A 16,396-nucleotide genomic window follows, 5' to 3' on the forward strand; every position below is an offset into this window, starting at 1 on the left:
AACATCTCATATAATATTCTATCTCTCTAAATAAATATCCTATAATCAAAACTTAACACAACCATACCATTATATATTTTTATTTATACATATACATCAAACTCAATTTAAATGCTATTAAATTGAAATTCATTATCTATTACATCATAATAAAGTTCTAATGTATTAGTCAAATATATCATTTATACATATACATCAAACTCAATTTAAATGTTATTAAATTAAAATCCATTATCTTTTACATCATAATAAAGTTCAAATTTAACATATTGTTCGAATATAACAATATAATAAAAAATAAAAAAATTTAGTATTTATAAATATTTAAAAATATGTTTATTCAAAGTTTATAAAATATTCTCTTATTAACAAATAGGTGGCTCATCCAACAAATTAAACACAGCTTGTAGTTTACCTAACCACCATTATGCTCACCCAACAAAAGTCTAACTAACAAATTATTCACTAAAATAAGAGTAAAATCGAATTATACATATAATTAAAATATAGTTAAGAGTAAAATAAAAAATAAAAAATATACACTAAAATAGGAATTATACATATAATTATTATATTAACTAAATTATATAATTATGATCAATAAATCATATATCAAAAAATAATATTTCAATATACTTTTCATAAAGAATACCTTTAAACAATACAATTAATATATATATATATATATATATATATATATATTTTTATTTTTTATTTTTCAAAACTTTTATAAAATATTTATTAAGTAGTGAGGAGAAAAAAGATGATTAAATTGCGATATATATCATTAATGAAACACACATTCCCATGTTCTTCCTTTTATAATATAAAAATATAACATACATAATTATTGTTAATTAATATGAAATGTTAAATTAAAATCAAATAAAAGATTTAAATTAAGAGTAATTTTTATAGTTACTCGTCGTGAAGTAAGTCAATCATTTTCTATATATGATATGTTTAAAAATACTAAAGCTTAAGAATAAAAAGCAAACACACAAAAAATCCCTAAAAAATTCCGGATGTGATAATTAAAAAAAAAATCGTAGGATGAAGAGAATAAAAAATAATAATTACTTTATCAAAGAAAAGCTCGAAGTTAAATAAAATATAAATATGGAAGTAATAGTAAGGATATAATTTTTAACACAATAGAAATGATATAATAAAAGTGAATAATTAACAATAAAAATAATAGTAAAGAAAAATAATGATAATTTTAGGTGGATTGTTAAATCACGAATTGTGAGAGACAATGGTAGTACATTTTTATGTTTTTGTTCTCAGAAAACTCTAAGGTGAAGGACGAATTTATAAATATGTAAAAAGAAAATGAATAGATATAATAATTATTATATAATAAAGATATAAAGTTTTTAATATATTGGGGGATAATAGTGCAAGGGTAGTGTGGTGGCAGTGGAGAAACGCTGAGAGGGAGAGGGTTTTGCAGAACATTTGTTTCGATTTTATTTTGATGAATTCAAAAGAAGAGAAAGGAAAAGAAGGAATGAGTTATGACGCGACTATGAGGAGAATGGCAAAGGCAATTCAATTCTGATTTCAGATTCATCGCACAGCCACAGGTTTTTTCCCATTCGTTTTTCAATTCCTTTCTATTGCTATTGCTATGTTGATTCTTATCGTTCCTTTTACTTCCATTTGCTTTGTTCCAATTTATGCTGCAATCTGCATTCTCGTGCTTTTTGTTTTTAATTTTCAATTTATGTAAGCCTAGGCATTTAGTAAGAAAGTGGATGAAGTCTAGGGTAACTCAATTCACAAAAATGTAACTGAAAATCAAGCTGTGAGAACTTCAATAAGATCGGTGTTCATCTGACTCTATCGAAAATTAAGTTATAAAATGGAACTATTTCTTTACATACTGTCCACAAAATCATGTGTTACTTGCAGATTGACTTCGATCTTCTCATCCAAAGTTATCACATTCACCTTGTGTCTGCAAAGTGACTGGATAAAGAGAATGAGTGCAGAGATTGATTCAACTTCCGCTCCTGAACCTCACAAAATGTCTGGAGCTTCATCTGCAACAACTACCAGTGGCCAAAAGCTCTCTATATTTGCTTCCAAATCAGGATTTGTCATCCCTAAAAACAAATTGTCGGGGTCACTGGTTCCTATTTTCCGAGGGGCTACAAAACACGGGGTCACTGGAGCCATTAACGAAGAAAGTTCAAAACAAACTGAGAGGAAATCGAAATGGGGACCTGATCTTACACAGGATGCAACTGTCAGGAGGGGAAAGGCTTTAGCTTTGCAGGTGGTTTTGGAATCCTTTCAAAAAACACTCCAATATCATTTATATTGCCATGTATTTCTCTCTCTCTTATTATTACATTATCATTTCCTTTAAAGTATTCAATTCTGAGGTTATATTTACATTTCTTTACAAGTTTTGGTTAAAATGTTTATTTTTTATTACTTCTTATTCTTTTTGATTTTAGTTTTACAATGTTCTTCGCATGCTTTGGATGCAACATTAATCTTTGCTCGTGATACCCCTCCTCACAATGCTTTTTTGCCAGTTTTAAATCCCCAATACTGCATATTTTGTGAGATACAAGACAAATATTTACTTACATTAAAACCATGAGATTGACATTAGTAAAGAGACATTTTTGTTGGACTTTGGCAGGGAATGTTTTTATATCTAGAAGCTATTCAAATTTGTTTGCATGTTGGGTGCCAAAGTGTGTGCTTCTGCTAATATTTTACCCAGGTTCTTGCGTCCGTGGTGTCCACAACTGATACTATTGTTGCACACAATTTGTAGATTCGAGTGGATCAAATCACAAAGCAGTTGGAATCAGAAAAACTGGAAGTTGGGGACACTCAGAACTTGCCATTAGGAGCTGAGAATTCTGATCAAATCAAATATGGCTCTCAAATTAACAACAAGGTTAACAACAATTGACACTGTTCCTTTTAATTTTTATCACTTATTATTGCGTAGTGCTGCGCATTTATTGTTATTAAATACACTTCTGATGTTGATTTATGGATCTAAGAAGTCAGGAATGCTCGAACTTGAAAAGCGGGAAGCCATAGGTTTGTTCTTCTTGAAGTATCTATCCGTTTTATGCCTCTTCAACTCCCCTTTAATTCATACATGCTGTTTATTCCATTATAATCGTGATTTTAATCATTTCCAGGTGAAATACTAAAATTAGATCCCAGTTACAAACCTCCACGTGGTTTTAAACCATTATTAAAAGAAGCCAGCATTCCTTTGCCTGTAAGTATTGTTTCTAAACTGATTCTAACTTTCAATAATTTAAATTGAGAAAAAAATGGATGAATAGTTGCCATCCATTAATCACAGTTACCCAGTCCATAAAATCCATTTACTATTTACTGAAATGAATTGATTACCTTGGATTTAATTTTGGATGGATTATGGATATATGGATCATTTTGCCACCGTTATGCATCCAACATGTTTTGTACAATTATTTTTCCTTGCTGTCAATGAAAATTGATAAAAAAGAAGGGCAATTCAGTGCATGAGTCTCCCACCTAAAATGGTCTGGGGAGTGTAGATGTACTCGGTCATACCCCTACAAACCCAGATAATTTTCTAGGATTTGAACCCATGACTTTTAGGTCACAAGCTACTAAGCTAGTATCATTACCGTTGTGTGGACACTTATCCTATACTATTGACAAGTATTGATATATTTAATAGTTTCATGTCTGGTCGAAACTCTAGTATGGTTGACATTTTGTGGGCCTTATAATATTTCTCTATCTTGTAAGATTGTGGCAATTTTTAGGTGATGAGGCCTTATATTATTTCTTTATGAGTTTGACTTGAAGGTCCGTGTATTTGATATGAGCATGTGGGAAGTGTTAATTAACTGGCCAGAAACAGATAACTCATTTCCGGACTTTCTTTTCCAAACTGATCTTCTCATTCATTTTCTTTGACTAATTTCCTGATAGTTGACGTTGTTGGAGAATCTCGCTCCTCATTCTTGAGTCAAAGTTGAAAACTAACTTGTATAAGATTTACCTTTGAATTGAGCTTCAGAATTTAGCGGCACTAACATCCCAGCCCAGATTACAATATATTACTAGTATATATGCTCAATACTGATTGCTATGCAGGGTAACTACGCAAAATGACTCAACCACAGTTGCTGCTCACATGTTTACACTTAATTTTGGCAGTCCTTTGTTGTAAATTTGATTTTAAGAAGGATCTATTACTTTTTAAAAAATTAAGTTTACTAAACTTAAAGTTCTATAATACAACGAAAAGTCTTATACGTAATACCATACACAGGTACAAGAATATCCTGGGTGCAATTTTGTTGGTCTAATATATGGGCCTGAAGGTGACAATCAGAAACAACTAGAAAAGGTAAGATCATTGGGTTGATATCTAATCTTCATCTAGTGCTTTGCAGTCACTAAGCTCTATTTGCTGATTTAGATCATGAAATTAAATTTCTTCATTTTTTAATTGATCTTTGATATATGCATATACCAGGAAACTGCTGCAAAGATAAAAATTCACGGAACCAAAGCAGACACAGGAGAGAAAGTAAGTTCCTTCACTTCATTGATAATATAATGTGGCTTTTATCCTCAGCACATATAGCTTTGAAATATTTTAACTTGATTTTGGGAAGAAAGAACTGCATTTGTTCGCACTTTTTGTCTGTTTTCCATTCATTAACTGCTACATTTTCAGGGTGAAATTAAACCTGGAACGGATATCCAGTGCAGTTACAAGGAGATGTATGTTAACATATCAGCTGATAGTTTTGAAAAAGTGGATGCAGCAATGTCAATAATTGAACTGCTAATTACCTCTGTAACTGTGAGTCTTGTCATTTCAAATGAAAAAAGTTTTTATGATTTATGGTTATGTTATAATACTGTTTATCACTACTAGTTTTATAATGATGTCATTCCTTCTGTAATTTTGATTGTGCTTTATAAGAATTGCTGTCTTTTATTCAGGGGAATTTAGCTGCTGGCTCTACAGCCTCTATATCAGTTTCTAGGGACAGCACTGATATTCTGTGTCAAAGCCAAGAAGGTCACCCTTCTCATGCAGATGCTGTTTCTCTGGAAAACCAGGCTGTTTTGCAACCAGTAGCTGTTACCCAAATGCATGAAGATAACTTCCAATACTCTACACCATGGTTTTCAGTTGTTCCATCTAATACCCCCATATTTGCTTCATCTGGCACTGTAGCCTCCCCAAATCCATTAGGTCTTGCTAGAACTCCCCATTTTCCACCACAAACTTCAAACTCGGTTCCTACTTTTGGTGCTCAACCTGGATTTCAACCAATTATTCCAAATCAACATATTTCTGTGCAAGCACCACCACCAAGACAGATTTTACCCTATCTACATTTGACTCAGGCAAGTCCTATGGGTTACGTTGGCCCCCCAAGAAATGCTTCTATAATGTCTGTACAGAATTTGTCAACTCCGACAAATGCTTCACATTCATTTCCTGTTACTTTAAGCCAACCAACGCCAATAGGACAACTGCAGAACACAGTGTCTTCATTGCATCTACCCATATCTGGTGTATCACCATTGCCCATACCTAACCAGTCCATCACCCATCTTGGGGTCCCTCCTGGCCAGAATGAAGCCCTTGTCGCTGTTAAAACATCTATTGGTCCCAGCAATATGGGGTCAATGGCTCCACCAGGAAGACCTGCCTCTCTACATCAACAACCGGATGTTGCATTTATGCCACCACAGTCAAATATGTCAATGATGCCACGATCTGCCTCCTTTCCTCGACATCAAGTAGGAATATCCCCCGCACCACTTTTGAGACCTATGTCTGTACCAATACCTGCACCTAAACATTCATCTGTAAACCATCTATCAGGACCAGTTTCATTTCCTTCGTCTGGAATATCCTCTTCTTTTCCTTTGCCTCAGCAAACAGGAATACCTAATTCTGCTTCTGGAATTGCTCCTTTTCACACCCATGTAAAACCATCTGTCTTGGCGCCATCAAAATCTGGAAATTTTACTTTTCAATCACATCCCCCCAATGCAGACTACAGTCAAGTGGTTTCTGGACCAAACAGTCAAGGAGGTGCTACACAAGAGCCACCTCCTGGTCTACGGCCCCCGCCGTTTGGGTTTGGCGTACCTGATCAGCCTCTTCAAATATTTCCTAGGACACAATTCCCTGCTCAAGTGGATCAAACCATTTCCTTCGGGGGAAGATCAGGTTCCATCTCGAACTCAATTCCACCACCCAGACACACTGCATTTCCATATGGTGGTCAACCTGCACCTAGATCTCCTGTCCCACAAATGGGTATGAAGAACTTCCTTCCTGCTCCGCAAAGGCCAAACTTGACTGGTGATGTTGCCCAAAGAGGCATGCCTATCCGACAAAGCTATGCTGTTCAGATGGCACGGCCAGATATTTCAATGCCCCTGAATCACAAGTTTGCCAACAATACCCTCATGGCTTCTGGTAAGCTACCATATTCTGCGGACCAAATTTATGACCCCTTTTCACCCACTTCTGCACCTCCACAACAGAAAGGTAATCCTGGACACTGAGGGAATTGGATGTGGCTACAGATACGTTGTTGACAGTGAAAACTTGAGTTATGACTGCAGTTTTTAGGCAAGCAGGCGAGATTCTAATTGTATAGATTAATAATGGGACTGATTACAAATCATATATGACTTCTTAGAACAAGTTTGAGTTGAGAGGACATACTGTAATAGTTGTTTTTGGGCCTTTCTTTTGTCAATGCCCATTACCGATGCTTGATTGGGAATTGAATTCAGCCAATCTTTTCACCAAGGGTTTTTCATTCTTGACTCCTATATAATCTGAAAATCCATTTTGACCCTTCTAAAATTGTATTTGATACGGTAAATTTCAGAATATATTATTTAGATTTCTTAAAAAATATATTTATATTTTATTTGAATTAATTTCAAACACAATTTATTTTAAAGAGTATTTTTGAATTTCAAGACAACTAATTTATTTAATAGAAAGGTGTTTATTTAGTAGGAATAGTATTCACCAAAAGTAAACATTTTGGAATGATGATAATATCACATATTAATAATACAATTTTTTTACAATATCATTGTTAAATTTAAAAATATAAAATCTAATAACTATTTTAGAAAAAATGACGGTTCTTGAGAAAAAAAAAAGACAATGAATCGCACTTTTGTGGATGGCAATCTCTGTCTGAACAATTGCTAGTAAAAAATGTATAATTTGAAATAAGTTTTTAACTATTTTAGATTTATTCCGTAATTTTTTTATTAGATAATATATATTTTGAAATAAATTAAAATTTAGTTTAAAATATTTATCCCTGGAACGATCAAATTTAATATTTTCTACGAAGTTTTTCAAAAGTTCCCTGACTTGTTCCAATGAACAGATTACTCCTAAAGTTGGGCCTTTGTTTCCCCTTTGGGCTTCAGTATGAAAATTTCTTTCTGCACTCCTATAGTTTCTTTATACACCTCACGAGGGTGGTTAAAATACCAAAGTGTCCTTCCTTGTCATCGTCATCCTTGTCTATTCAAACTCCCCTGCACGTGTTCAGAGGTAATCACAGATAGATCCAAAATAATCACGGGTTAGTCTTAAGAACGTATCGATTTGTCACGGGTTCATCTTACGTATCTTCAACTAAAATAAAATAGCAACTATGAATTTTTTACTATCCAATTTTTATATATACCTCAAAGCCTTTTCTTTTTCCAATTTTCTGCTTCAGCACTTCTCAGAGGTACTTGCTTCTTCCTCGTAATTCATTCCTTCAACATTATGGGTTGCACAAAATATGTTTGTCTCTATTCCTCAGTGAAGTTCATATTAGTCTACCGTTCCCTGTGGCTTGCTTTTGATATTCTTTATCTTACTTGATTCCTGTACACTATATAAGTTCATATTCTTAGTCTTTTTTCATGATAAAAGAAACATAATGAGGATTATGGGACGCCAAGAGACAAAAAATGGTTCACATGTGATAAAGATGTAGGCCCCACAGCCACAGGCCACAGCACTATGCCTAGTAAACTCATACATAAGTCACAACACAACCACAGCAAATAGCATTGTATTGTATGAGATCAGATTCCCTTCAACAACAAAACAAACTCTTAATTGGAATGGTTTCCAGAGGCAAAAGGGTGAGGGATGTAGCATTCTCCTCCTTCATCTTGCTTTTACTGTTGGTTGGCTTTGCAAATTCAGATTTAGGCAAAGACAGAGAAGAATGTGCAGACAAACTTGTGGGGCTGGCTAGCTGTGTTCCTTACGTTGGGGGTGAAGCCAAAACCCCAACCATAGATTGCTGCAGTGGCCTCAAAGTGGTTCTCGACAAGAGCAAGAAATGCATCTGCATCCTCATCAAAGATCGTGATGACCCCAATCTTGGCATCAAAATCAATGCCACTCTTGCTATTCAACTACCCTCTGCTTGCCACGCACCTGCTAATATATCTCACTGTGTAGGTACCTACTAATATCATCTCACTCTTCTTTCTTAATATTTTCATTCCATTCCATTTCATGCCCTCCCTTATGTATATCTCATATCACACTTTTCAGATCTTTTACATTTAGCACCTAACTCTCCTGATGCTAAGGTGTTTGAGGGATTCCAAAATTCCGCTAAAACAAACAGTTCCACCCCAGTTTCCAGTGGTAACTATCATTATATCACTCTTAATACGTCTTTCTGATTCATCTTATGCTATAGATGGTTTGTTTTGAAAGTTGAAAATCGCAGCTGCAGGTGGTGCTGAGAAAGGATCAAACTCAAGCGGTCAGGAAAAGAGTGGTGTGTCTACAAAGAGGTGGTCGTTGCGACACCTGCTTTCCTCTATCTTACCACTTCTCTTCCTTGTTGTTTGAAGTGAACTACCATCTACTACTACTACTACTTGCTTCACGTCTCTGTTTCTCTTCGTTTTTCATGTTTCCTAATTACTCTATATTTTTGTGTGCAAATCTGAAATAAAATCATTCTATCGATCTTTTAATACGAGTTACATTGAGTGATGGTAATCATGAATTCTTGATGGTAATCATTAATATGAGTTACCCACTTTCAATATACTTCATCGTGAGTTGACCATGTAAACATTTAGTAGTTCCTCTTTACATAACCTAAACCCTTTGCAAGTTTTAATCTTACTACATCAATGGTTGAGTCCTGCTTGAAAGATATATGATTTCATACGGAAGAAGTCATATTTTTTAAGCATGAGTTCAACCTGCTTTTTCAATCGTGAAGAAGTTGTAACTTTCGATCTTTTTTCCGTTGTCAAAGTCATTTTCATTGTATAGTACTTTGATTTGATTACAATTTTTTTGTCATAATTATGTGAAAATTTGTAACTATAATGTCTTTAACCTCGAATTGGTATATGACAAAAATTACCTCTAATGTTTTGTTTAAATAAAAGTTTTTTTTTTAAATTTCGTTATTCATCACTATTGTGTTTGGAAATAGAAAATTGTTTTAAATAATATTTTTTACGTATTATAAGTATAATATAGACAGTCTATACAGATTTATATTTCACATAAATATTTTATACAATTTTACATCAAACATTTTATATGATAAATTTTCATAAATAACTAAACTCATTATGTGAATATAGATAATGGTTAAACTGACGATCTTGCCCTCCTCTGACATGGAATCACTACCCAAAACTCATTTGAAGCATGTAATTGCAGTTTGTTTGTTCTATATGTTTCTGTTCTGGAAAAAGGTCAATTTCAGACAAATGATATACACTCTTCAGATATTCGCTACCCAAAACTCATTTGAATTACAACAACATTACAACTCTCAGTTGTTATACTATTTTAATACTTTTTCATATTATTTAATTTCAAACTTACTATTTATTATTTATATTTATTTCTAAACCTATCCTATTTAAAATATAAACTCTTGCCGTGTCCGTCAATGTTTTACTAGATCATTTCTAATTTAACATATAGTCATGCAGATATTTCACAAACTAGACCAGCAAACGATACAATAGCATGGTGTAACTGACAACCCTATGTTTTCTTTTCTCTTTTTCCTCCATTTTATGCTGAGATTGCCAGTACATAATTAGTGATCTTTGTGGAATCTCAGCAACATTTAGAGGCGAGAGAATCTTACCAACGCCTAATGGATTTTTGACACATTTAAACAACATTTCAAATAAATTAATTCAATCATACAAGAAACACCATGAACAAACATTCCACATAAATGTCAAATACAAACATCCGGCAAGAATACTTTTCATTCATTTCAGTCACCACTATTACAAAACCTTGGCCCATCAGAATGGGGAAACTCGAAATGTCAACAGATATTGGGTAGAAACATGATCAAGTGATAAATAGATACGACTGTAAAGAAAAGCCTGCACCTCTCCCACCGCTATTCCACAACCTTTCTCCCAGCAAAATAACCACCCAAAATGAAAGAGTACAGATAGTAGTTAAAACGAACTCCTAATATGTTAGTAATCGCCATTGCCAACACCCACTGACACTGCACGACCTCTACTGATCTGATAATGATGCCGCACACACCCACATCTCTCTTGGTGATTAGAATTATAAACCGTACAAAATGATGTTGGATTGAATCACCGAGAAGGTAAAAGTAAATTGAAGAACATGAACTTGAAAAGACAAAAAAGGGTGAAAAATCACCCTATAGGTGTAAGTCTGCACCTAATTCCTAATATTCTGTATAATGCTATCAGTCCCATGCACTGGTTACCCCAGGACCAAATCCTCCACCATACCCACCAGAAGTGCCATATCCACCACTGTTGTTTCCTGTACTGTAGTAACCAGAGCCACCCCTACTAAAAGAACCTTCTCTTCGAAAATCACGGCCACCAAAACGGCCTCCTCCATTTCGACGATTCCGTCCACCACCAAAAGTAGAGCGAGCAGCATACCGAGAGAGCCAATCAGGTACTTCCTGATTCGCTTCTTGCATCAGATCTGCTAAAGGCCTAGCCAGTGAAGCATTGTTGTCATTAAAGAACGCAGTTGCAAGGCCTTTCTTTCCTGCTCGCCCTGTTCTTCCAATACGGTGTACATAATCGTCAACATCATTAGGAAGCTCAAAGTTAACTACATGGGCAACATGAGGAATGTCAAGACCACGTGCAGCCACATCAGTTGCCACCAATATGGGAGTGTTGCCAGTTTTAAATGATCTTAATGCCAATTCTCTTTCCTGCAAGCATTGTAAAATGATAATAAGCCTATACACACACAAAAAATGTAAAAATATGACAATTGTAACATTTGACCTTGAGACAGTATGATATTTGCGAGCTTCAGCTTCAAACAAAGAAAGTAAACTCAGACTAACTATGCAAGATGTGCTCAACTTGATGTGAAAAAAAGAATTAATTATAAAAAAAATGTGCAGAAAAGTCATTTTGAGTACACTAACCACCATAGAAATACCTATAAATTAATATATGAAATGCCTATGGATTTTGGGTGACTTGGGTTTCAGAAAAATAGAAGGGAGCAACAAACAACTCTTGAACACTGTTATGTATTCAAGAACTTGCCCCTGAACAAGCAAGTTTACAAGTTAAAACTCCTGATTAACAACCATGATAACACCCATAGTTATCAATCTCAGATTGCAGTGCACAGCAGCAAACTCTAAAAATGCTATTATGAGAAGTTGGATGGTAATCATTTTATATATAGGTTTCATTGCTATTTTAGTGTCCTCATACGTCAATAACGGATAGCTAGGCAAAGCGGCTACCCCCTAAAAATGCTACAGCAGGATAGTGGGATGACAGCTATTCTGAATTCTTTTTGTACCTATAGTGAAATTATATATATGATATATATAATTTTTATTTTACATTTTTAAGTACATACAGTTTTCTCGTATCATATAAAATCTATTTATTATAATATTATTTAATTTAATTATTATTATTTAGCTGATTTTTTTTGCTATCATTTTTAATTTATTATACGCCTTAATTTTTATTATTATTTTTCTACATTTTATTATTATTATTATTATACTAATTCTAGCAAGCCATGAGTACTCTCAATCAATAGGCAAGATAAGAAGAGATTGAAGAACAGAAAGGCTAGGGCTTTAATAGGCATGATTTTACGAGTCCTCCATCAAACTCCCCTGCAACAGCACACATTCGACAGCCCAAACAATGGGGTGGTCGCAAAACCCACTCCTGGCTGCGATTCGCTGGCTGCCACAGCCACTTCTACTCTGTCACGACATCCTCGGGGTTGGGGGCGGCCAATCCACTCCGTCTATCAGCAATCACGGCTTGATAGCTTGCAATTTACAACTGGGTCACCCTGCTATTGCCATTTCTTGAATTTGGTGTCCCACCAACCCCATTATTTTAATTGTACAGTTTTGATCTACCCACTTATTTGACATCCAAAATTTAACATAAATGCCAGCATAGCACTTTATTGCACGTCCACGACAACACTACCATCATGCTAGCCTTTCAATCAAATATTAGATGTCAAGTTAATAAATGATCCAAAATTGCACAATTAAAATAACAGAGGGGCCAAAATTGCAAAGAATGAGAACCAAATTTGAGAATGATAAGGGGACCAAAAGTACAATTAAGCCTAAATATTGTAATGCAAAATATATAATTTATACTACACATATAAAATGACCCCTAGCTGACTACCTCTTTCAATCAAAGTGTTCAGACTGACTCCCCATACAAAGGTCCTAACACAGACAAACCTAGGAAAGTCAAGATGGCATCCCCCTACTTTCCACGACATTAACCATCTTTTGAAAAATCTTATACAAGGCCCTAACACAGAAAAACCAAGCAGAGTCAGATGTCATCCCCCTACTTTCCATAACATTAATTCTGTAAACAAGACATGCTTACATAATCCTAAGCGTCCAACTATGCTGTTCCAAAGCACCAAACATTATCAAGGCAAAAAAAAAAAAAAAGAATAGTAGGAGTACTGGCCTTGTCAATCAAATATAAATCAAAGTAGTAGTCTAGATCACACAGATGCAAAAGCAGACATAACTGAACAACAGACTAACCTGTTGTGTCCTGTCACCGTGAATAGTAGTTGCCGGAAAATTATTACGACACAACCAGTGCTCGAGAGCATCAGCTCCCTTCTTTGTCTCCACAAAAACTAAAGTCAAAGCTTGCTGCAAAAAATAAAATCATCCATGAACAAGGCCTTTGATAATCAAGCAATAGCATTTGCCGTGAGGGAAAAAAACATGTCCCTACAATGAGAAAACACAGCATCCCCATGCTATAATTTACCACAAACAAAAATATGTACATGCAATTGTCATGGAGTAAGAAGACCTGGCACGGCTAGAACATACAGAAAAGGAGTAGAAATGCCAATTCTTCCACCCATAATCAATCAACTCAGGAAAACTATGCATCGTTGGTTCATAGCATAATCCCCGTTTCATTGATCTGGAACATTTTCCCAAGACCAATACATACATGGATCAGCATTCAGACGCTGATTTGAGCCCAAAACAACTTGCCTCGGAAACAATAATTATACCAAGTTTTATACTAGTTAAATACACTTTCTGTGAACTGTGATAATACCTTTCCTTGTACACCATTTTCCCTCTGCGCATGAAGAAGATCCATGAGGTGACTTCTTTTGTCAGATTCTTGAACGTACTCAACTCTTTGGACAATCAAATCGGTAATTGAGCCCACTCTTCCAACAGCCAGAAAAACATAATTTGAAAGGAAATCAGAGGCTAGACTCTGCATATTAACAGTAAATCACAACAAAATTAAACGATGATATGAGGAAGCTATACATCTAATAAGTAATATTCAATTGCATTACTTGGATCTCTGCCACTTATATCCCAATAAAAATTTGAAATAGCAACTATTTAATGAGTAAAGGTGAAGGATTAAGGGTCAAAAGAACCCTAGATTTGATACTGTTTATAATAATATAATAATATATTAAATTAAAAAATAAAATAAAAATGAATAAAATATTAATTTATTAAAGTGTGAAAGTATATGTTTTTACGAGTATCGATATATCAGCAGCCTGCACAAAAAAACATGAGGAACGCGCATCTTAGATTAATTACAATTTACAACTAAATTTGTAAGGTGAGGCACATCCTCCCGCCTAGCATAGAGAATATGAAACCTGTATCTCTTTTGGAAATGTGGCACTGAACAACATAGTCTGTCTGGCACCTGGTGGAGGCATGTCCATTTGTTGTACAATCTTCCTTATTTGTGGTTCAAAACCCATGTCCAGCATTCTATCTGCCTCGTCTAAGGCCAAATATTTGATCATCTGCAATGAAACTCTAGCTCTCTCCAGCAAATCAACCAATCTTCCTGGAGTTGCAACAAGAATATCCACCCCTCTCTCAAGTTCCCGTAGCTGGAACACTATATTTAGTCAGGAACTATGCCAAAATATAAATCAACATATTAATGTTAAAATTGAGAAAGAACAAGGATTTAAGACCTGCTGGTTTATAGGAGCTCCACCATAGGCAACAACGACCCTGACCCCTGTCTGGTATGAAAACTTCCTAGCCTCTTCATGTATCTGAAAGGAACGAACAGTCAATATGTTGCAAACAGATGTGCAGAGGCAATGGAGGGAATTAAAAAGAGAGGAAGCATCTGATATGAAGAGTGTATGTAATAAGAAAGTACTGACTTGCATGGATAACTCCCTAGTCGGCGAGAGAACAAGGGCAAGTGGATAGACTGTACGGGCACCGCGAGGGGGCCTCTGGAGGGGCTGCCCTTGACCTCTCATAATGCCACTGATAATAGGGAAACAGAATGCCGCAGTCTTTCCGGAACCAGTCTGCGCACAAGCCATTAAATCCCGTCCGCCAAGGGATATGGGTATGCCATACCGCTGGACCGGCGTTGGCTTAACATATTTGCAGCGTCTAATATTCTGATTAAGAGCCTCGCCCAAGTCAATCTCCGCAAAAGTATTCACAGGTGGGGGCACGTTTTCACCGCTCGTCTCAACAGGAATGTCCTCGTACGCATCAAAATTAATTCCCGTGTTTCCCTGCTCCTCGCCAAAAGCTGCTCCTCCCTCTTCAGCTGCATTCTCCTGATCTTCGAAGGGGTTCACTTCCCGCCGATCCCAACCACCACTTCTGTTCCCCCACCCGTTTCTGGGCGCACCCCACCGTGATCCGGCATTGTTATCAGTACTCACATTGGGTGGTGGAGGAGCAGAGGAGGATTCCGTTGATGCTGATGCTCCACGGTTCCTCAGATGAGGAGGCACATAAACGGGCCGCGACGGAGCTGTGGTGTTGGATGCTCCGGCAATTTCAGGCGCGGAATTAGTAGCCAAATCAGCCCACGAAGTTTGCATGCTTGCGTTGTGTTGTGTGCTTCCCTTCCTTCTAAAGGATCAGGAATCACGCTCTTAGCCTGCAATTGAAACAATCACATTACATAAGATAACATTGATGCAAAGAGAGGAGGTGAAGAAAGGAATGAATGAGTGAGATAGAAGAGAAGAGAAGACTAAAACCCTCAAGTGTAGACGATTGTTGAAGAAGATGGAGAAACCCTAAACGCCACACACAACACGCCTTCAAATTTGGATGCAATAGATACAAAAATATCTATCTATCTTTTCTGCCTAAGAATGCGCCCTTATTTCCCTTCATTTTCTTTCTTCTTTTTTTCCTTTTTCCATTTTTATTTTTTATTCATAATTTATAAATGTAAATACAGGCTCTTCCTGTTTCCGCTTCAAATTTCAAATGCTTCCTGTTTGCCGCTGCAGCTGAGGCTGCTGCAAATCTCAACTCACGCTTCCATTCCATTCTTAGTTCTCTTCCACTCACCAATATTAACCTAAATTCATTACTGTCTAAACTCTCCTTAATCCACTTTCTTTTTTTTACACTCATTTTTTATTAAAAACAAATATTTTTTAAATTCTAAATTTCTTCACTGTGAATTGTCAGGGAAGAAAGTAAGAAAAAAAGACAGAAAGAAATATAATTTGATGAATAAAAAAAAGTAAATATTAAAAAAATATATTTATTATTGATATTTTTATTTTTATTATTATTTTATTATAATGAAAAGGTATATAAATATTAATAAAAAAATAATGAAAAATGTTAAAAACTTATTCAATCCAATAATTCACCCAATCAGGAAAATTTTGCAGGCACTTTTTCATGCCCTGAATCTCTTCTTCAAAAGAAATCTCCTTTTAATATAGTCAACATAGACATGAATAAAGTTAGAGAAAAGTTTCTTTTAACACCATCATCAACAACAATAATGAATGACATATACT

General features: G+C 35.2%; 3 protein-coding genes across 11 annotated transcripts; 2 read left to right on the plus strand and 1 right to left on the minus strand.

The window, feature by feature from the left end:
• The first annotated feature begins 1,345 nt into the window (after positions 1 to 1,345).
• On the plus strand, positions 1,346 to 6,829 carry LOC137815300 (RNA-binding KH domain-containing protein). Of its 9 annotated transcripts, none has more exons than XM_068618433.1 (9): positions 1,346 to 1,589; positions 1,918 to 2,335; positions 2,798 to 2,923; positions 3,033 to 3,072; positions 3,177 to 3,259; positions 4,310 to 4,387; positions 4,517 to 4,570; positions 4,721 to 4,849; positions 4,993 to 6,829. In XM_068618433.1, exons 2-9 carry the CDS (start codon positions 1,988 to 1,990, stop codon positions 6,577 to 6,579), a joined length of 2,445 nt encoding a protein of 814 aa, XP_068474534.1. In that variant the 5' UTR covers positions 1,346 to 1,589; positions 1,918 to 1,987; the 3' UTR covers positions 6,580 to 6,829. The 9 variants fall into 9 exon arrangements, with proteins under 9 accessions (XP_068474534.1, XP_068474535.1, XP_068474536.1 ...); XM_068618434.1 differs by having other exon boundaries at positions 3,036 to 3,072; XM_068618435.1 differs by having other exon boundaries at positions 1,918 to 2,284.
• Positions 6,830 to 7,722: 893 nt separating this feature from the next.
• LOC137815301 (non-specific lipid transfer protein GPI-anchored 6) lies at positions 7,723 to 9,047 on the plus strand. The gene is made up of 3 exons (XM_068618439.1): positions 7,723 to 8,512; positions 8,609 to 8,704; positions 8,790 to 9,047. Exons 1-3 carry the CDS (start codon positions 8,122 to 8,124, stop codon positions 8,912 to 8,914), a joined length of 612 nt encoding a protein of 203 aa, XP_068474540.1. The 5' UTR covers positions 7,723 to 8,121; the 3' UTR covers positions 8,915 to 9,047.
• Positions 9,048 to 10,283: 1,236 nt separating this feature from the next.
• Positions 10,284 to 16,053, minus strand: LOC137815314 (DEAD-box ATP-dependent RNA helicase 37). Its single transcript, XM_068618454.2, has 7 exons — positions 15,614 to 16,053; positions 14,768 to 15,510; positions 14,570 to 14,653; positions 14,240 to 14,482; positions 13,666 to 13,833; positions 13,128 to 13,241; positions 10,284 to 11,270 (listed from the first exon to the last, which is right to left on the minus strand). Exons 2-7 carry the CDS (start codon positions 15,449 to 15,451, stop codon positions 10,782 to 10,784), a joined length of 1,782 nt encoding a protein of 593 aa, XP_068474555.1. The 5' UTR covers positions 15,452 to 15,510; positions 15,614 to 16,053; the 3' UTR covers positions 10,284 to 10,781.
• Positions 16,054 to 16,396: the final 343 nt, after the last annotated feature.

Source organism: Phaseolus vulgaris, chromosome 1 (genome assembly GCF_051622355.1).
Source record: "Phaseolus vulgaris cultivar YP4 chromosome 1, ASM5162235v1, whole genome shotgun sequence".
Taxonomy (NCBI): Eukaryota; Viridiplantae; Streptophyta; class Magnoliopsida; order Fabales; family Fabaceae; genus Phaseolus; species Phaseolus vulgaris.

Excerpts from the sequence above, each read along its gene's own strand:
- LOC137815314 (XM_068618454.2), bottom strand. The coding sequence starts at position 15,451 with ATGCAAACTTCGTGGGCTGATTTGGCTACTAATTCCGCGCCTGAAATT. Across the intron at positions 14,654-14,767 it reads CTAGGGAGTTATCCATGCAA|ATACATGAAGAGGCTAGGAA; the intron begins GTCAGTACTTTC and ends CGTTCCTTTCAG. Across the intron at positions 11,271-13,127 it reads ACGGTGACAGGACACAACAG|GAAAGAGAATTGGCATTAAG; the intron begins GTTAGTCTGTTG and ends CAATGCTTGCAG.
- LOC137815301 (XM_068618439.1), top strand. The coding sequence starts at position 8,122 with ATGAGATCAGATTCCCTTCAACAACAAAACAAACTCTTAATTGGAATG. Across the intron at positions 8,513-8,608 it reads TAATATATCTCACTGTGTAG|ATCTTTTACATTTAGCACCT; the intron begins GTACCTACTAAT and ends CACACTTTTCAG. Across the intron at positions 8,705-8,789 it reads TTCCACCCCAGTTTCCAGTG|CTGCAGGTGGTGCTGAGAAA; the intron begins GTAACTATCATT and ends TGAAAATCGCAG.
- LOC137815300 (XM_068618433.1), top strand. The coding sequence starts at position 1,988 with ATGAGTGCAGAGATTGATTCAACTTCCGCTCCTGAACCTCACAAAATG. Across the intron at positions 2,924-3,032 it reads GCTCTCAAATTAACAACAAG|AAGTCAGGAATGCTCGAACT; the intron begins GTTAACAACAAT and ends TATGGATCTAAG. Across the intron at positions 3,260-4,309 it reads AAGCCAGCATTCCTTTGCCT|GTACAAGAATATCCTGGGTG; the intron begins GTAAGTATTGTT and ends TACCATACACAG.